Raw genomic sequence first — 21733 nt, 5'->3', positions numbered from 1 at the left:
CTTCTATAAAAACCAAATATAAGTCAGAAAAGCACGGTTGGTTACTCTTTTTTTTAAGAGTTGGAATGTTTTTAATCTGACTGAAAATATAAATATACATGTAGTAAGACAAAGTTTCAAATAGACATCAGGTCACGACTACTCTTAAACATTTGATTTTTATTCTATCGTTTCTCCTAGTATGTTAGTGTATCTCATTAACATATTACATGACCATCACAATCCATCCTCATTAGAATGTTAAATGAAACTGTAACATAATATAGTTATATTTTATGTACATAGTTCACTTAAACTCTTACCAAATAAAGCATTCATATTAAATGGCAGAATGGAGAAAAGACTTCCGAAAATGGGAATACTGGTGATGGAGTATAACTAATAGGAAAAGAGAAATTAATTGATACGGAGAAATATAAAGCGAAAATGCTACATGGAACTATTTTAATCAGGGAGAAAGAATTACGTTTTATCCTTCAGTTAGTCAAAATTGCTCTACAATCTTAAATCTTAACCTTTAGGGTCACTCATTATCTTCCTTATTTTATCCAGAATTAACTGGATATTATTATTATTGCACAAGGCAGCAATAGGCACTCAAAAGTAACCGGAAACACGAAGACCCAATCAGCATTATAGTAATAGTTGGTTACTTCAAAAATCCAATGAGATATTAACAAATATGACTTCCAAAGTGCTCAAGCAATTCGATTTGCCTGTGTGCATCTTTTAAAGGTCTGCAGACTGTGGGATCACGTGCGCGCGTGTTCAAGTAGACAGAATTGTACGATGACCCCCAGGCCCACCTCCACCACCAGCTTCAGTAAGCTCCACCTCGCGGCCAATCTAGGCCACCTGTGCCTTCACCTGCGGCCCGGTTCTCACGACATCTGAAGCAAATCCTGGGTGTTAAATCGTTCAGTACGTACGGTGTACATGAGTGTTCATAGCAGTATTACTCCTAAGAGCCAAAGAGTGGAAATACCCCGAACACTTATCAGCTGGTGAAGGATCATCACATACATCAATTGGCCAGAAAAGAGAGTGAAGTACACCTGCAGCACCCAGTGAACGAAGCTAGGCACCAGAGGCCACACACCCTAAGGTTCCAGGTGTGAAAAACACCCAGAAGAGACAAGTGCACAGTGACAGGAAGTGGGCCAGTGCTCGCCTAGACTGAGGACGGGCGGGACGTGCTACTGGGCACACGGTGTCTCCGTGGTGATAACAGTGTCCTAAACGTGGATGCTGGAGCTGGTCATACTAACCCACCTTGTATAGGCTACAGGGCGGAATTCATGGTACACGGATCATATCTCAATAAAGCAGCTATTCAAAACCTTAGCTTGACTCTCTGGTATGTTATTTACTTTTCTCAAGGATAAAAATAACAGAAGCACACAGTTGGACAGTGAAGGCCTGCGGCCTGCGTTAAGGGCTGCCGAGGGCCACTCGGCTGGATGAGGACAAAGGAGCACTGCCCGCCCCCGAGGCTCCAGAAGTGAGGCGAGAGGCAAGGTTAGCCCACAGCCACGCAGGTGACCGTCACAGGAGGACGGCTGCTGTGCCTGGCAGCCTGGCACCACGAGGGGTGGCGAGGGCCGCGCTCACCACCAGAACTCCCCCAGCTCTGCTTTCAGCCCCGGGACTCTTCCAAGGAAGATGCGCACAAGCTCATACCGCGGAACGCAAACGTCTACACACCAGAGCCCCGACTCACCTGTGCCTCTCCGAGGTCGTTGTTCACCACAGTGAAGTTCAACCCCAGCTCCTCCACGTCACCTTCGTAGCTCTTGAGAAACAGCAAATTCTTATACACTTCGGGGTCTAAGGACGCCAGGTGGTGGATGTCCACGTCCGCGCTGGTTCCAAGCAGCTTGGACAGGAAAAAGCCAGCGAAGGGCAATTCCACCAGCATATTTTCATAGAGAGCCTTCAAATGAGAGCAAAGACCACTGATTAGCATTTCATAAGAACTCTTTTTTCATACTTCCTAAAAATGAGAAAACGTATGTCCAATTTGATATTTAACAGAATCCTAAGAGAGCAGACGATTCTCCTCCATGAGGAGGATGGTGGAAGCTAGTATTTGGTGAGCGTTTACCACGTGCCAGGCCACAGTTTAAGCATTCAATGCATACCTTCACTACGTAGAAACTTCTAGAACAGACTACCAAAGGATTTTGGGGCTGAAATGCCAATGGGAGTTTTTTTTTGTTTTGTTTTTTTTTGCTCTCCCGTTGCAGAGCACAGGCTCCGGATGCGCAGGCTCAGCGGCCATGGCTCACGGGCCCAGCCGCTCTGTGGCATGTGGGATCTTCCTGGACCGGGGCACGAACCCGCGTCCCCTGCATCGGCAGGCGGACTCTCAACCACTGCGCCACCAGGGAAGCCCGCCAATGGGAGTTTTTAAGAGCCACAGCCTTCCTGCTGCAAGAGCCTGCCAGGTGCTTTCTGTGAAGTGTTCTGCAGGTGCATCAGTCTCCTAGGAATGCTGTAACAAAGCACCACAGACCGGGTGGCTTCAAACAACAGAAACTTACCGTCTCCCCGTCTGAAGGCCTGAAATCAAGGTGGCAGCAGGGCCACGCTCTCTGGGCGGGCGCTAGGGGAGGGTCCTTCCTGCCTCTTCCAGCTCCAGCGTTGCCGGCACCTTGCTGGGCCCTGGCCTGTTGCTGTGCCCCTCCAGCCTCTGCCTCTGGACGTGCTGGTCTCCCCTTGTGTGTGTCCCTCTCCTTTCTCTTATGAAGATGCCAGTCACTGGATTCTGGGACCCACTCTACCCCATATGACCTCACCTGAGCTTGCCTACATATGCAAAGACCCATCTTTCCGAATGTCGCATCACAGGTAAGGGTATTAGGAGTTGAGCACATCTTTGCGGGGGGGGTCACAATTCCACCCACAACGGCAGGCCAGACCACGTCGGTGGCCACCCCTCCACTCTGCCCTTTAGCACAAAAGGAGCACAGTGTGTGCCAAGGTTGGGTTTCAGGTAATTTCCAATGTCAAGAAATATTCTTCTTCTTTAGATTTTTTTTTCACCATCAAATGGGGAAAAAAAAGCACTCTTAGCTCGGTGACCATACAAACATAGGTGGCAGGCTACGGGCCCACAGGCTGTAGTTTGCCAACACATACTGTAAAATGAAGAGATCGGGCCTTAGAACTCGGGAGATTGTCCAGTATTGAGTTAGCAGGCAGCGAAACTGGTGTCAAAACCCAGATTCCCTGATGCCCAGATCAGTGTTTTCCCTGTAAGTTACTGTCTACCTTTATGTCTAAGGATGGCAATGTGTGATGACCTTTGCAACTATTTATATTAAGGTGTAATTTACATCAGGTGAAATGTGCAACACGCCAGCGCTTGCTCGCAGCTGTGTAAGGACCGTTCAGATCACAACGGAGAACATGTACACCCCCTCCCCAAACCTAGCGCCCCTCAGTCCTCAGCCAACACCCTCCCTCCCTCCAGCTCACCCTCACTCTACTGTCACCACAGGTAAGTGTTGCCAGTTCTGGAGCTCCATAATTGGGGCTATACAGTATGTGTCCTTTCATATCTGTCTTCTCACAACATACTGTTTTTGAGGTTCACCTATGTTACCGTTGTTAACAGCTCTACCTAGTCACGTGACGATGGACATGTGAGTGGTCTCCAGTCTCGGCTACGATCATAGAGCTGCTATATCAGTCACTGGCCTGCCTTTCTGCGGGTCTGTGCTCTGACTTCTCTTTATTATATACCTGAGCAGGCTGGGTGACAGTGGAAGTACTGGAGCACAAGGAAGGTTTAACTATATTAGACACTGACATGCTGTCTTCCAAAACACAATTTCTTTTCGCCATGACCAGCAATGCAGGAAGGTTCTAACTGGTCTACATTCTCACCAACTATCAGTACTGTCACTCTTAAGGTTTAGTTATTCCGGTTGGTGCAACGGGGTAATCTAATCTCATTGTGGTTTTAAATTACATTTCCCTGATGACCAGTGTGGATTACACTAAGTGTTAGTATTACTATATTAATCTCCAGAGATTCTCCAGCAAAAGAGGGTAGGAAATACAATCATATAAAGTTTTCCAACATAATGTCCGGGTTCACCTGGCACGATAAATACCCCTATGGCCCGAGGCTGTAAAATGCGACAAGGCATCAGAAACGTGCTGTGACGTTTTCAGAAGCGTTCTTATTCTATTGTAGCAGATGACTTAGAAGCCCCAACAAATCTTTCTTGTCAAAAATGTTCTAATGAAAATAGTTACCGCTTATCGAATGCTTGCTACGTAACAGGCGTTCTGCTAAGCAGGCAGCATCAGTGACCGCATTTCCATTTGGCCCCTGGAAAATCCGACTGACTGTAAGGTAAGTGATTCTTACGTGCAAGTCAAGGGGAAATCTGGATTTCCCCCACAAAGGCCATTTTGGTTACCATACATCTGATCTGCAGAGACACGGATCCTCTGAGAAGCTCCCATGACTGTAGTCAGCCCCGCTCTCAGGGGAGAAGGGGTGTCAGTCCCTCGCTTGGTAAATGCAGAGCTGGAAGCGTCGCCTTGAGCACGGGGGATCAGGGACCTTTCTCTGTTTGCAGGGCAGTCTGTGACCCCAGAAGGACAGACAGGGTGTGAGGGTTGGGCTAACTCTGCCTTAGCGACCCCTACCATCAGCTATGCCGTGTGACACACTCAGATCTTCTTTAAACCACTGTGTGAGGATTCAGTGCTATGATGCTACGCATGCAACTAAAATAAAGCAAAATTTAATCTAAGGGGTGATCTCTCAGCCGTGAAATTAACTTCAGAAGTCACTCTTCCAAGAGGCCACCCACCTGGCCACACCCACACACGCTAAAGGCTAAGCACAGGGTTTAGTGAGACAGACCTGTGTGACGTAACTAATGCCAGAGTGAGCTGGCACTGCCCCTCCCACCTTCCCCACATTAAAGATGGCAGCCTTGTGCCACTGTGCACCGTGGGAGGGACCCTTCCATGGTCACAGCTTCCAGCACTACTGCACTACTGAACCCTCTATCCCAGGGGTCCCCAACCCCCGGGCTGCAGACTGGTACCGGTCCGGGGCCTGTTAGGAACCGGGCCGCACAGCAGGTGAGTGGCGCGTGGGCGAGCGAGCGAAGCTTCACCTGCCGCTCCCCACGTCGCTCACATTATTGCCTGAACCATACCCTCCTCCCCGCCGCCCCGTGGGAAAACTGTCTTCCACGAAACTGGTCCCTAGCACCAAAAAGGTTGGGGACCGCTGTTCTACCTCATACTCGGGTGGCAGTCTATAATCACTGACCCTTACGCACTCATATGCATGCTTCCCCCTTTCCCCCTAAACGTCCAGAGAAAGCTCAGATACCCCCCGAGACCCACATTTTAAACTCTCACCCACTAATATGACTGGAGGAAACTAGAAAACAGCTATGAAACATCCTCCCAGAAGTAAACACCCAGAGTGCACTGGCTTCGGTTCAGAAGCTACTGGCCGGCACCATGAGCCACACTCCCGAGGGACGTCACCGCGTCACCACGTCTCAGGAGGCCAGGCTCCCCATCTTCCCCCAGTGGAGACCACAGATGCTCTGTGCCAGGGAAACTGGACTGTTATGTCCCTGTGCTTTTATTTGATTTGAAGACTAATGATTACCCAATTAATTTTGAAAAGATGGCATAAAGGGACTTCTTAATTAGAGAATGAGTAATAAAATGGCAACTGGCACTTAAGTCATCTACTGATAATGTAAAGACTGAGCTGTTTGGAGAAGCCACGGTTTGCTTCAAGTTAAGAATGGCTAATACTATTAACCTGAAGCACTTATAAACCCCATTACTTCTAAATGAATGATGCCTTCAAAGCCAAGGAGAGCATTCTGCAGAAGACGACGTGATTGATCCCAGGTGTTGAAGAAAAGCCTCATTTGTACAGTGGACTGTAAAGTAAACTCAAGGTGTAAATCATCCGATGTTCAATATATAAGGTCATTGTTTGCCATTCCTGCATTAGTAACAATAAACCTGTGAAGTTTGTTAAATCTATCAGAGCTACCTGAATTTTAAACAGAAATTCCACTGTGACTCATAAAATGTAAATGCATAGGTATAATTTTTTACACGAGGCAGGTTTAAACCTTTAGAGCATTTAATATACAAGCACTAATAAATGATAGCACTAAAAACTATGATTGCATCAGCTAAATGGGTTATAAATTAAATTTCCATAATGTATGCAACTGAGATACAAATGTAAGCATAAATCAAGGTATTTTCTAAACACAGGTTAATTATACAACTTCAAAAACTGCCAATTTTTTATGCAAAATAATCCACTTAGCGTTTTTCATACTGGCCTTAATTCTTAGTCAGCTGCACCACACTTGTTCCTAGAAGCATATCAATAACTACTTGTCATGAAAAAATAGCAATAGGTATATTGAAAAAAACCCTATAACGCATTTTTCAACTGTCTTTTATGAGTGTTTATAGCTAGAAATTGTGCCAAAATGATTTGAAATAAAAAGGATTAATTACGGTAGAAGCCTTTTAATATAAGTAAGTGCAGTCGCAATGCAATTAATGCAAATCATGGCCCTACCGGGAGAGTCAATGTGAGCCGCCTCTCAGGCCGTTTGTTTGTGGCCAAATAACTCCAGTAATTTACTACATTAAGAATCAATAAAAAAAAATAATGCTTTTCAAATGCATCTCTATCAGTCTTCAGGTAGTTCTAAAGTGAACATTTATAACCTAATCTAAAAACTGTATCAGAGATGTCTCGTTTTAAAGCCGCTCTAACTGAGCAAGGAGAGGGTTTTAATTATTCCAGGTCACGCTAGCCTTGGGGTTTGAAAACTAAAAGGCATGTAAAATAAGAAGGTAAGCTGGCAGCAGTATGCTATTTAATGTAGTAGCTAGGCTTCAGAATTAATAACTGAGACTTGAAAAACATGGTCTCTGGGGCTACTATTGATTTTTATGATAAGCTCCTGCAGGGCAGGAAACACATCTGATCTTCAGTGCAAGGCTACGTACAACATACAATGCCTAGTCATTTAGCAGATGTATTAAGTGCCAACTGTGTGCTAGGGACCGCTGATCTGTAGGATGGAATTCTGCATCCATGAACTTGTTTGCAAAAAACCATTTATTCTCTTTTGAGACATTTCAGGTTATGCAAAACTATGTGTATGGGGCTACATTTCAAACCCTTCCGCACCGCTTACTCCTGTACCCCTCTGTCCACACCGCTGCCTGACCCTCAGCGACACGGCACACGTTGTGTGTCGGGTCTCACCTGCGCCATTGCCACCCAGGGGGACGAGGTGTCCCACCAGCCCTGGAAGCGAAGGAGAGGTTTTTACTTGTTCATGGCAACTGATAACCCTCACGGAGGGTTTGACAGCTTTATTTTCAAAAACAGCTCTTTCACTCCTGAAATCCTGTGAGGATGCTAGACGGGTAGGGGATGAGAGTTCACGCCTCAATCCTGTTTTCCTCACTGGGTATCCAGAAACCCACCCACGGTGTGACAGCGACTCTGTCCAGCGACTGCCGCCCCCCAGGCCCCTCCCCCCAGCTCAGGCTCCACAGAGGCTGCTCTGCTCCTCCCACTGGGCCCACCAGAAGGTCTCCAGACGATAAAGCACTCACGTCTCCACAGCCACAGTGACAAAACCCACACTCCCATTTCTACCCACAGGAAGTAAATATTGGGACTTCCCTGGCGGTCCAGTGGTTAAGACTCTGCGCTTCCACTGCGGGAGGCACGGGTTCGACCCCTGGTCAGGGAACTGGAGTCCAGTATGCCGCACGGTGCGGCCAAAAGAAAAAAAGAAGTAAATATCTGGGAGTTCTAGAGCAGCTGTTATATTCCTGCTCCTGGAAGGACACTCGTTAAGGTACGCCACACAACCAAGAACTTTTCTCCGTAATTAAAAGAAAACATTTTGCAGGTTTAAAAATTCTACTCTCACCAGCAGGATAATAAAATATTAGACTTTTGAACTGTGAGGATCCTGGTGTCCCGCAAGGGTAGGAGGCGTCACTGCCAGGTACTGAGGACCCTTGCTAACTAACGAGGGTGATATCTGTGACATGCCCCACCCACGAACCCACCTCACACTGACCTCCCCCTCCCCTAATCCCTCTGACATTAAGGCTCTACCAAACTACCATATTACAGCACTACTTTTTGGTAACGGCTTTGCTGAGATATAATTCACGTACCGGGCGATTCACCCATTTAAAGCGAACAATCCAGTGGTTCAGATATTCACAGAGTTGAGCAACCATCACCACGATTGGTTTTTGAACATGTCACACCCCCAGCCCCGGGCAGTCAAGGGTCTGCTTTCCGTCTCTCAGAGTCCCTAGGCGTCCCGAGTGGGGACGCGCCCGTCTGGGCACCAGGCTGTGCACTGCCGCCCACGAGTCCTGCCAGCTCAGCCTTGCTCCAAAGTACCGACCCTCCCCTCCTCTCCCTCCCTCCCTCCCTCCCCGCCGCCAGGACAGCAGCTCTGCCTCCTTCCCCTTGAAGCCACTGCTCACGTCTCCCTCCGGCAGCCACCCCTTAGAAGACTGGGGTTGCTGCCTGCCGGCCCCCCTTCCCAGCCCCTCCCCAGCTGTGGGACAGGCTGCAGCCCAGACCCCACCCAGGGCAAAAGCACGCAGGCACCTGCCTGGCCGGCGACCCTGGTGGCCCAGCTGCCACCCATCCCCGCGAGACGCCCTTCAACCCCCTCGACTTTCCGGGGGCGGCCGGCAGGCCCCCGGGCCCCTGCGCGTTGCAGTTTGGGCTGTGTAGTATCGGGCTGCTATAAACACTCCAGCTCGTGTGTTTTGCCGAGTATATGCACTATTTCTGTAGGGATACAGGCTCTAGGACACCATAAGGTAGGTACTTCTGGAAGACACGGCTTCCATTTTCTCGACCCGTGTGCAGAGGCTCTGGCCTCCACCACTCCAGGAAAGCTGCTTGTCCACACTGCTGGCAGAAATGGTCACCTCTCGGTCCTTATCTACCTGACCTACGGGTAGCACCTGACCCGACGTGTCATTCTCTCTCCCTTGAAACAGTCTTCATTTGGCTTCCAGATAAACCCTTCCAAAAGAACACTTTCCTGGTTTTCTCCTGACCTTTCTGGCTGCTTCTTCTGAACTTGTGTTGCTAAATTCTCCTTCACTCCCTGAATTCTAAATCTCGGAAAGGCCTTTTCTGTAGCCACACCCACTCCTGGGTGACATCACCCAGTCCTTGGGTTCCTGCTGCCACTTGGGCTACTTCTTTTTATTTATTTACTTATTTATTTTTGGCTGTGTTGGGTCTGTTGCTGCGCGCGGGCTTTCTCTAGTTGCGGTGCGCGGGCTTCTCATTGCGGTGGCTTCTCTTGTTGCGGAGCACGGGCTCTAGGCACGCGGGCTTCAGTAGTTGTGGCGTGTGGGCTCAGTAGTTGTGGCACACGGGCTTAGCTGCTCCGCGGCAGGTGGGATCTTCCTGAACCAAGGCTCGAACCCGTGTCCCCTGCATTGGCAGGTGGATTCTTAACCACCGCGCCACCAGGGAAGCCCTGGGCTACTTCTAACAGCAGAGGCCAGGAGGCCTGTTAAACATAACTCTTATGCTATCGCTCCTCTGCTCAGATCCCCGCTGCTGGAACCAGGACTCCCAGCCTGGTCTGTCTCACTCACGGAGGAGAACACCAACCTACTGCTATCTCCCAAACAAAGTTATCCCAATTTTAGAAACAAGAGCAGCAATATACATCTTCACTTGGCTACCTTTTCATAAAGGAAATTTACTCATTTTAAGTGTTTAGAAGGATTTAAATGGGCCGAATTTATTTTTAGATAATTATTGCCCTTATTGCACAAATAGAGGCAGGGAAAGACATGCAATACACTTTATGCAGCACCAGCAAGAGTCGTGTTCTTAATTTTCCTGGTGAGAATCTAACATGGCTTAGAAAAAGGAAAATGGCCCCAGTGTTAATAGTGACCCATGTTAAACTAGTGTTTGGGAGTGCTTAAAAAAATATGAGAAGGGATATCTCAATAGTAAGCAAGATCTACTTTATGTGGGAGCAGAAAGAATCTTGGTGAGTATCTCAGAATGGCTAAAACTACAATAATATTTTTGGTACTGGAATCAACTGAATTCTGGAATACACCTGCCATTTTTACTGTAAACTATTTTAATTTCATGTTTAATTTTTTTTTTTTTTTTTTTTTTTTTGCGGTACGCGGGCCTCTCACTGCTGTGGCCTCTCCCATTGTGGAGCATAGGCTCCGACGCGCAGGCTCAGCGGCCGTGGCTCATGGGCCCAGCCACTCCGCGGTATGTGGGATCCTCCCGGACCGGGGCACGAACCCGCGTCCCCTGCATCGGCAGGCGGACCCTCAACTACTGTGCCACCAGGGAAGCCCTCATGTTTAATTTTGAAGAAATAAACTTATATAGAAAACTATGACCTTAACTAGCAAAAAGAAGAATCATCTCCAGATTTGGGAGTGCTTTGTTTTGAATGGAAAAGAATACAAATTGTGATTAGAATGCTGTAAAAGCAGGTACCATTCTCAGAAGGGATAAGGTTCAAACAAAATAATCATTTGTAAATTATAAGTTGTTCATATTTATAAATTATGATCTTTGATTTTTCTGTTTCCAAAAAAAGCTGAAGGTCAACAAGAGCAAACTCGTGATGAATCGTCCCCTGTGGTTAACAGGGAGATTCAGAGAAAGCTTGCTTCTGAAATTTGCTGATATCAAAGGAAAAAAAGTCTTAACATTGTTGGGAAGGTCTGTGCTAAGCACAGAATGCCCATCTATTTACTGAACGTTATGTTTAAGGAGACCTAAGGGGAAGATATATTAACTTTAGGCTCAGAGCACTCAGTCTGATGACAATCGGATGCTGACCCTTAATGAGTCTGAGAGTTCAAAACAAGATATTATAAAAGAGAAGCTTTGCCATTTAAGGACCAAAGTAACTTAAATGACTACTACTCACCTCAATCAACAGTTTTAAAGCCTCTGCAAATCTGTGAGCATTTTATAAAAGGACTCTAATGAATAGAAAAATAAATTCTCCCAGCTCTCAAAAATCTCAGGATAAACTGTTAACTGCCAATATTATACTCTATGATACAGTAAGTGCTGAATTCTACTCAATACAAAATTATAAACTATGCTGAAGTTTCACCATCTGCTAATTAAAAATTTGAAATATATGATCAAGATATTATCAAATAATTTGATTTACAGGCATTCTGTTTCAATTAAATCAATATTCTGAAGCAAGAAAAAAAGAGCTAGTTCCAAATAGAATTCAAATACGATGAAAGATTTCCTTCAATAAATATTCTGAACTTAATCGGCTTAAATGGACGTAGGTGCTTCTAACTGTTAAAAAAAAAAAGTTCAAGATGACATTACCACATCCTTGAGCTGTTTATTTATTCCCTGTCTAGAGCCTGATTTACAGGCGATAAAATGCAATCACAACCCACACCAAAGCAGGAATCATCTGCTAATGGAACTTTTAATGGAGAAGTGACCAGTGACATGAGGTAATTCTTCCTATGTAGGAGTGCTCCTGAAGACCTCTCTGCACTTCATCACAGTAAACAATCACTAACATATGCATTAAAGAAAATTTAAATACATTATGACCCAATAAATATCATAATCAATCAATATACAATTTTCTTCTCTTAAAGATTTAATGTTCAGATACCACACTATTAGTGCTATACTATTACACTCACTTAGATATGGACAATTTTTAACATGCTGGTACAAAGTTTAACCTTTTGTGATCAGATATGTTTTAGAAACTACTGCTCCCTTAGGAATTTCCATGCAGAAAATTATATGAGTAAAATCCTTAAAGTGAGGAACTAAATTAAGTACGATCCTCAAATAACTATAGTTTTGTTACTGGTTTTGTCTAAACTTCATTATTTTAAAGAGCTTTGAGATAGAATTTATACAAACTTCATTTTTAGGAGAAAGGTTTAGATGCCAAATTTTTCTCCCTGGAATCTGGTTTAAAGAGGTAACATATTCCAGGGCTTCCCTGGTGGCGCAGTGGTTATTCATCCACCTGCCAACGCAGGGGACACGGGTTCGAGCTCTGGTCTGGGAAGATCCCACATGTCGCGAAGCAACTAAGCCCGTGCGCCACAACTACTGAACCTGTGCTCTAGAGCCCACGAGCCACAACTACTGAAGCCCGCGTGCCTAGAGCCCGTGCTCTGCAACAAGAGAAGCCACCACGATGAGAAGCCCGAGCACCGCAACGAAGAGTAGCCCCTGCTAGCCGCAACTAGAGAAAAGCCTGCGCGCAGCGACAGAGACCCAACGCAGCCAAAAATAAATAAATAAAATAAAAAAAGAAAATATTCCAGAGTACAGCAGTAAGAGCGATCTGTTATCCCCTCTGAATCTACAGCACTTTCCAAGACTGTGTCGTCAGGACAATTCTCGATGCGAGCAGCACGTCACTGACCAGCGACGCACAGAGCTACCAGTGAGCCAGAAAGCTTCCGCGAGCCAGGATCATCTCGTACTTACCCTGCCTCTACATGAATCAAGATTGGACAATTCATACACTCAGGAAGGAAAAATAATATAGAACTGTAATAAGATTTAATTTATGCAAATAAAATTACTCTGCTGTCTGTCACTGCACTGTATAAGAACCACTGAATTTAGGGAGTATTTCAGGTTAGGCTATCAAAATAAAGGCTCATCTTCACAGAAAGAACGACAGCTCATCCTTTCAAAGATTTTCGTGCAATGAGTTATGAAACTGACATCCTTGGGAGGAAGCTGAGACTGAGTCGAAAGGGACCACTGACAGGGAGGGATACTATCTCCCTGAGAACTGACACCAAGGACAGCACACAGCTCCAGGTGGGAGAGATACATTATGCCTTAAAATGAATTAAGGCGAGAAAATGATCTGTTTGAAATTTATGCTAAGGAGTCTAACATCAGGTCAATGTCTGAAATTTGTCACTGAAATAAGGGGAGCCTGAAGAAAACATACTGTTAAAATGGTGAGGTCAGGCTGAAGCCCATTACTAAAGCTGAAGAACGCTTAAAGTCTGTATTATTAAAATAGCGACATTTGGAATCTGAACAAATAAATAATAACTGGGCCTATAACGATGCATCTCAAAGAGATACAAATAAAGGAGCATGATTTTTTTTTTTTTTAAGGAGCATGATTTTTATATCCAGGACATACCGATTCTCACTACCCCGCTGCTTTGTTAGGCCTAGGGTTCCATTACCATTTGTCATTAACACACACACACACACACAACACAAAACTTACTACAGAGCTACAGTAATCAAAACTGTGTCACACTAGCATAAGGCTAGACATAGAGATCAATGAAATAGAATCAAGAGTTCAGAAATAAACCCTTACACTTGTGGTCAGCTGACTCTCAACAAGAGTGCCAGGACAGTCTTTTCAACAAATGGTGCTGGGACAGCTGGACATCCATACGAAAAAGAATATAGAGGAACCTCCTAACTCACACCATCTACAGAAATGAACTCGAAGCAGCCGCATAGCACAGGGAGATCAGCTCGGTGCTTTGTGATCACCTAGAGGGGTGGGACAGGGAGGGTGGGAGGGAGGGAGACACAAGAGGGAAGAGATATGGGAACATATGTATAACAGATTCACTTTGTTATAAAGCAGAAACTAACACACCATTGTAAAGCAATTATACTCCAATAAAGATGTTAAAAAAAAAATCAAAGACATAAACATAAGAGCTAAAACTACAAAACTCTTAGAAGAACATTCAGGTGTGTGTGTGTGTGTGTATATATATATATATATATATATTTTTTTTTTTTTGGGGGGGGGGTACGCAGGCCTCTCACTGTTGTGGCCTCTCCCGCTGCGCAGCACAGGCTCCGGACGCGCAGGCTCAGCGGCCATGGCTCACGGGTCCAGCCGCTCCGCGGCATGTGGGATCCTCCCGGACCAGGGCATGAACCCGTGTCCCCTGCATCGGCAGGCGGACTCTCAACCACTGCGCCACCAGGGAAGCCCTCAGGTATATATTTTTGTGACCCTGGATTAGGCAATGGTTTCTTAGATAAGGCAACAAAAGAAAAACAAAATTAAAAACTTTTGTGCTTCTAAGGAGAACATCAAGAAAATGAAAGACAACCCAAAGAAAAGGAGATATTTGCAGACCACGTACCTAATAAGGGACTTGAAACTAGAATATATAAAGAACTTAATAAAAGGCAAACAACTCAATTTAGGAAATGGGCCTGAATAGACATTTCTCCACAGAAGACAAGAAGCACACGAAAAGATGTTCAACATCATTAATCATCAGGGAAATGCAAATCAAAACCATAATGACACACCACTTCACACCCACCGGGACGGGTGTTACAGAAAAGACAGACAATAGTAAGTGTTGGCAAGGATGTGGAGAAAATGGAACTCGCATACATTGCTGGTGGGATTGTAAAAGGGTGCGGACATTTTGATATAGTCACCATATGACCCAACACTTCCACTCCTAGGTACGTATTTCTCTTGGCAAGAGAAATGAAAATATACTGTCCATGAATGTCCACAGCAGCATTACTCATAATAGCCAATAGCAGAAACAACCCAACAATCCGTCAAACGACGAACTGATAAACTACAGCACGTATTCACAGGAGACAAAGAAGGAACGAACTGCTGATATACGCTACAGTATGGAGGAGCCCTGAAAACATTACGCTGAGGCAAAGAAATCAGTCACAGAAGGCCACATATTGTGTGATTCCATTTACATGAAATGTCCAGATCACAGACAGGAAGTAGGTTAGTGGTGGCCCAGGGCTGATAGGACTGGAGCAGAATGGGGAACAACTGCTAATGAACATGGGGTTTCCATTTTTAGGATTTGTTCTGAAATTATAGTGGAGATGGCTGCACAACTCAGTGAATGTACTAAAACCCACTGAACTGTACTCTTCCAAAGGCTGATTTTATGGAATGTGAATTGTACTTCAAAAAAACTGTTACTTCAAAGTAAGTCACAAGAGCGTCACCTACTTTGCAGGCATCAATTTTTAATTAAGGTGCTTCTCAAATGGGCAACTCCATACACTAAGCTTCAAGGGAAGGTCTGTTTAATATAATACGTACCACAGAGAACAGAACTACGAATAAAGGAATTTAATTGTAAAGTTGAAAATGATTATAGTTCTGATTAGTTTTTATAGAAAATGATTACGTAGCAACATTAGTCTCTTACTTATTCAAAGACGGTAAAGCTGCTGAGTAATCACCCCTGGACACTGAGCTCCGAGCGTGGCTTGCACTCAGCCTGCTGCTGGCTCAGTGTCACCGCCCCGAGCAGAGCTGCGCCCCTCGTAGCCCCACCTTCCTGACCTCCCAGCTGCCTTCAGCACATTGCTCACTCCTCCTCCTTGGTACACTTTCTTCCCTACTGAGACTCCACCTCCTTGGGCCCTCCTCCCCATGTGCTCACTCTGCACAGTCTCTCCAGACACCACAGTGCAGCCCAGCGTCAGCCGGGCGCTCACCAGTGGCTGCCCCCTCTCACCTCGTCTAGCAGAGATGGCCCCTGGCCCTCCACCAGCCCCAGGGCTGCTCAACGCCGCAGCCCCGAGCCACAGCGGCTGCTGACACCCATGGCTGCTGACACCCAAGCTGATGAGAACGACATCACAAGGAGATTCCCTGCACCAGCCCCAGGGCAGCCAGACAACATCTGCGCCATCGCAGCAAGTTCCTGCAGAGGGTGCAGCTCTGGGTCACACCTGCTCATCAGTTCTTCGCTGTGCCTCTCCCAGGATTCCAGACCACCCCCCTGTCTGGTTCTTTACCCATGGACACTTCACCGAAGACTGCTACCCTATCTTTGAACACCGACCAAACCATCCACCCATCCTTCTCTGGACCTTGTGCTTTCTCTAGAGATCCTCTCTCTCCTTCCCTCGGGAGCCAAGCCGGCTGAAAAGGCCACCGACACTCTTTCCACCTGTAACCCTTCCATTTCCTTTACCTCACCCCAAAGCAAACTCATGTCTATCATGCCACCCCACTGAAAACATCACCAACGACCACCCCCCTCATGTCCACCAGCTGAGGGATGGTTACATAAATGTGGTTACATCCTACAACAGAATATTAACTGGCAATAGAAGGAATGAAGTACTGACACATGGCACAACGTGAGTGATCCTTGAAAACATGCTAAGTGACAGAAGCCAATCACAAAAGGCCACACATGTTATGATTCAATTTATACGAAATGTGCAGAATAAGGACATAAATAAGAGACAAACGGTACCTTAATAGATTAATTAATAGTAGAATAAGCAACAAAAAGTACATTAGTGTTTGCCTAGGTCTTGGGGGTGGGAAGGGAGGAGTAACTGTTAATGGATACAGGTGATGAAAAGGTTCTAAATTTGTAGTGACAGTCGTACAAATCTGTGAATGCACCGAAACCGCTGAACTGTACTTTTTAAACGGGTGAATTGCATGGTTTGAGAATTCTATCTCAATAAAACGTTACAAGAAAAAAACACCCAGAAAACAAACACTTGCTGATAAATCCAGTGGTCACGTTTCAGTCCTCAGCTGACCTGACCTCACAGCATGACGCTAGGTAATCAGGGCACCGTCACTCAGGACCGGATTGCTGTCCTCGTCTCTAAAAGCCATTCTCCGCATGGGTTCCATGGGGTCTCCCTAAAAATGTACAAAGTCTGTCACCTCAGCCATTTGCTGAACACAGTGATTCTGCACGACCCACGGGATGAAGAGCCAACTTGTCATCATGGGACACACCGGCCCTTTATGGTCTGGTTGCCGGCTGGCGCCCCGGCAGGGCTGGCAAACCTGTCCTGGAAAGGGCCCAGCAGCACATACTTCAGCACTGCTCAGCTCTGCCCCCGGGGAAAGCAGCCACAGACAATATGGAAATGATATTCCAGTGAAGCCTTTTTTTAAAAAAAGATAAAACAAACAAACAATAAAATAGGCGGGTAGACTTGCTCAGGGGCTGTAGTTTGCTGCCCTTAGTTTCAGACTGTCACCTCTGGTCACTCCTTTGACTTTCAGAAGCCGTACTGATTACAGTCCTTGTGTTATAATCCAGCCCGTCTCTAAAATGTGTTGGATAGTAAATATTAAATATCAGGCGTTCCTATTCTACTATTTCAAACAGTGGAAATAAAAATGCATTCCTAGACGATCCAAAAACCCTAACAAATTTCCCCAAAATACCATGAAAAATGTTTACCTATCTGTATAACAACACACCCAGGTTCTTGGGCAACATAAAGCATGAACTTCATTTATTATCAATCTCAGTAGTTAGTGGCCACGGTGTGTGCACTGTGCACAATACTTTACAGAACCAGGGAGAAGTTACATCTTCCTTCTATACTGCAAGAAACACCCCAGTATGAAGAGAAACGGGAACTAACTTGAGGAAGGGATCTTCTGAACTGGGCCCGGTGCCTGGCAGAAGTGGGTGCTGGGAGCCAGGAAGGGGGCAGAAGACATCTCCTCACTCTGAGGAGGCGGGCTGGCCAGGAGGCCCAAGGCTGGACCGCAGCACCCACACGATCCTCCCACCTCCACCCACTAGACACTGCAATGGGCTGCTGACTCAGACGGTGGACTTGGGGTAAAACTTTTTGTCTGTCATGACCGTGAGTACTTGGTAGTTAGTTTGAGTACCGGGGAATCCCTGCACACGTCCCCAAACACACCATGCTCTGTAAGTTACGACTGGTGGAATGAATTCATTCATTCATTCATTCAAAAACCAAGAATCATTCATTTTCAATTTCCTATGGGAATAACCAGATGATTTTCCACCTCACTTGCAACAGCTGGGCATAAGTTTCAATTACTGATTTTAGTGGGATACTTGCCAGCCACATCCTGTTAGGATTAGTAATTATCAACACTATTTAAGTGCAAAGAAGCAAACAAAATAACCTTATATGTAAACGTTTCCATAACTTAAAATGCTAGTAATCAATTAAAAAGAAAAAAAAGAAGAATCTCTTTTTTGGGGGACTGGGCCCGAGCTGTGGGGAAGAGCCCCTCCCAACGTAACTGGAGCCCCACCTCCTACGCCCCGCCTATGGCAGCCCACAAGCTATGCCACGATCTGAACGTCTGCGTTTCCCCCAAACCCCACACACTGTGATGGCGTCAGGAGGTGGGGCCCCTGGTGCTTAGGGCACGAGGGTGGAGCCCTCGTGAATGGAATTAGAGCCCTTGCAAAGAAGCCCCACGGAGCTCCCTCGCCCCCTTCAGCCATGTGAAGACCCAGGGAGCAGGCACCAGCTCTGAACCAGGAAAGGGGCCTCCACCAGATAAAACCACGTGGTGCCCTGATCTCAGACGCCAGGCTCCAGAACTGTGAGAGGTCAATTTCTGTTGTCTGTAAGCCACCCAGTCTGTGGGATCTTGTTACAGCAGCCTGAACAGACTAAGGCCAGCACTGCTCTAGTTCAATAGTAAGTGGGACTGGCCTCAGTGGGTACCTTCGTCCTGCTCTGACTCTCATGGGAAGGTGTGCTTTGAAAGTTTCACCATTAACTAGGAAGTTTCCACTACGTTATATAACTAAGTTTTCCTTTCATTTACAATAAAGGGTAAGGTGTGTTTGTATAGATGGTGTATACCATCAGATGTAACATTCTGGTTACTACAGCATTACCGTAATATCCTTAAGTGGCCAATTTTCAAGAATCTGCATACAACATATATAACACAAACTACACTGAATAACTATGGCCTTCCACCTCACAGCACTTTGAAAATTTTATAGAACCTTAAAAGAATCACTTTTAACACTGATTATCAACAAGAGCAACTGTGAAAAGACAAAATATTTACAGTACTCATACCTGTGCTAGCAGATAAACAGAATTTTATGTGTATAAACAGAACTTTATATCATGCTTCCCATGTTTTCTACACTATATCAATAATTTTTAAATGTACGTAACTGTGTATGAAATGTATAATGCTATAAAGCAGTTATTATGTAAGAAAACACGATTCAGGGGTTCATCAAAATTACTTAAGCAATTCTGAATAAAGACCTTCAATGAAACAGGCGGTAACCACGCAGAAGCACCGCATTTCCTCACCCCGGGGTCTGAGACGCGTTTTGACATAAAGTTTACTTTACCTTTCCAAGCATCCTGCCCAGGAAGTAGTAATGTCTGGCAAAGGACTCCCCCACAAGCATCTGGGCAGCTGGGTTGGGGTACAGCAGCCCTTCGTTAGTGGTCTTAAAGAAGCCCTGGTTGGGGTTAAACCCCGACTTCAGTAGTTCATTTAGAAACTCTCTGAAAATACCACCACCGTCAATGCCAGCTTCGTCCAGGCCATGTGCATTGAGTAAGTGCACACGGATCCGCTTTTTCAAATCAGGCTCTGTTAAGAGAGGGGGGATGGGGCAAGGAGAAAATATTTTTTTAAAAAGCAATAAAATAAGCTGGTATCACAGGAGGTTAGGTAAGGGGAGCAGGAACATTAAAAATATTTTAATGCAAGACTTAAAAAAAAATCAACATCAACAAGAGACAATGAGACAGACTGACCAGTATTTCCCTCAGAGCCCACAACGGGAAGAAGAGAGACGTTCCTCTGCACTGATACTGACAGACCAAGAATGCAGTGAGGCGGGGGAGGCGTGTGTGGCAGAAAGCACAGTTATCCCACATACGCTCAAGGACGCAACAAACTCAAATACCAGGAAGAGGGGAACGGAATTGAGGACCTAAGGATAATACTGGAACAGAAAACTATTACCAAGAAAGGCAAAAAGATAAACGAACAAAGCAGATGTCAACGAAGTTAACATTACAAAGACCCTTGGAAAGAGGCGCAGGACACGAGTCAGAACACCAGAATCTGCATCAGTTAAAACGATGTTTGGCTGAAAAATGGGGGACATTTTTGGTTACATAATGTGCCACAATATGCAATTTTTAAGTTGCTGAAGTCTGCCTGGCATGTGAGGGGCATTTCCACACAGGTCCTCATAAGGACAGCACTGAATAGTAGGGATGCCAGGCCCCGGACTCACTTGCAGTGAATACAATAGCCTCCGACACAGGCTTCAGGGCACAGGCCCCAAATACGGGCCAGTAGACGTGCTTCTACCACAAGTCAAAACCAGGGGCTCCCTGGCTTAATCAGGGAACAGGTCTGACACAGTAACTGACACGTCCTTCACCGTTTCCCACCAATGTCCTTCAGGTGCTTTGCACGTCAAGAGCCGCAGGTGGAGGGCGACTGAACCCAGGTCGCAGGGCTGCACCCGCGTCCGCGCTGCAGCTGTCTTTCCTGCAGTGTGCAGTCGCCCACACGTATCTGACCCAAAGCATCTCAGGGGACAGGTGAGCTCTAGAAAACACCCCGGAAAGGGGTTTAGTAGAATGTTGGTTCAGCTGAACCCCAGCACTGTGATGTGTGAGTGTCAGTACTGAGGTCACAGGACCTGGGGTGTGAATATTCTATACTACCCTTCAAACAGGGCCGACAGTTTAACATGTGGACTGAGGCCCACGGCACCTGCACAGGAGAGGGCCGCCCACCCATCCTGCCACAGGGACAAAAGCTGTGCCTGGCGAGCTCTCCTCTAGGGCAGTGCAGTGCCCACACCTCCCTCAGGAGTAAACAAACCCGACCAGAGGTGGCAGCAGCGTCCTCTTGCGCTCGTGCTTGTGAGGGAATAACCACCGCTGACGTCTACCCCGAGCTGGCAGAGCTCACGCCAGGAATTTCACATACATTAATCACTTCCAACCCTTTAACAACCTCTGGGTTAAGAATAATCCCCATTCTCGTGTGAGAAATCCAAGGACAGGGAAGGCTGAATGATTTACCCAAGGACATACAGCTAATATTGTAAAGGGTAGTACTGTAATTTTAAAACATGTCTATTACCTACAAAGCATAGGTTCTTTTCTACTAAAACACATTCTTTTATTTTTAAAATTTAACTACACTTAAATGAAGAACATGCTTTTCACTGATGATTAAATTCCACAAACAGTGTTATTTGCATCTATTTTGATCAATACAATTACCAAACATGTTCACCCTCAAGGCCTAGGTAAAATGCAGGAAGAATTCTAAGCAGATAACCGTGGATGCAACACAAAAGCACAGTTGGTTCTTTGTGACCTTTACATATATCTTCTCAACACTCAGTTTTCAGGATAAACTACAAGCATTTATTTGTCATGTACAGTATTTCTCAGACTGAATGTCAACAGTTAGCAGCAGCAGGTTTCTGAAAAATTCCAAGTGTAAGCATTCTGTAAGCGGTGGTGCTCCGCCAAGGCCCGCCCGCTAACCCCCATCCAAACCGCTAACCCTCTCACCCAAACCGCTAACCCTCTCATTCAAACCGCTAACCCTCATCCAAACCGCTAACCCTCTCACTCAAACCGCTAACCCTCTCATCCAAACCGCTAATCCTCTCATTCAAACCGCTAACCCTCATCCAAACCGCTAACCCTCTCATCCAAACCGCTAACCCTCTCACCCAAACCGCTAACCCTCTCATCCAAACCGCTAACCCTCATCCAAACCACTAACCCTCTCATCCAAACCACTAACCCTCTCACCCAAACCGCTAACCCTCTCACCCAAACCGCTAACCCTCTCATCCAAACCGCTAATCC

General features: G+C 45.9%; 1 protein-coding gene across 3 annotated transcripts in view; it reads right to left on the bottom strand.

Annotated features, from left to right (window-relative positions):
• Nucleotides 1-21733, bottom strand: part of UBE3C (ubiquitin protein ligase E3C) — a 121292-nt gene that overhangs the window by 21465 nt on the left and 78094 nt on the right. For all 3 annotated transcript variants that reach the window (XM_082845907.1, XM_082845908.1, XM_082845909.1), the window contains exons 18-19: nucleotides 19225-19472; nucleotides 1721-1933 (exon numbers count right to left, since the gene is read on the bottom strand). In XM_082845907.1, the coding sequence (XP_082702033.1) occupies nucleotides 1721-1933; nucleotides 19225-19472 (461 nt within the window). The remainder of the gene's footprint in view (nucleotides 1-1720; nucleotides 1934-19224; nucleotides 19473-21733) is intronic.

The sequence above is a fragment of the Leucopleurus acutus genome, assembly GCF_964270905.1.
Source record: "Leucopleurus acutus genome assembly, chromosome: 9".
NCBI lineage: Eukaryota > Metazoa > Chordata > Mammalia > Artiodactyla > Delphinidae > Leucopleurus > Leucopleurus acutus.
Note: the sequence above shows the minus strand (reverse complement) of the source record. Positions and strands in the feature narration are given on the sequence as shown.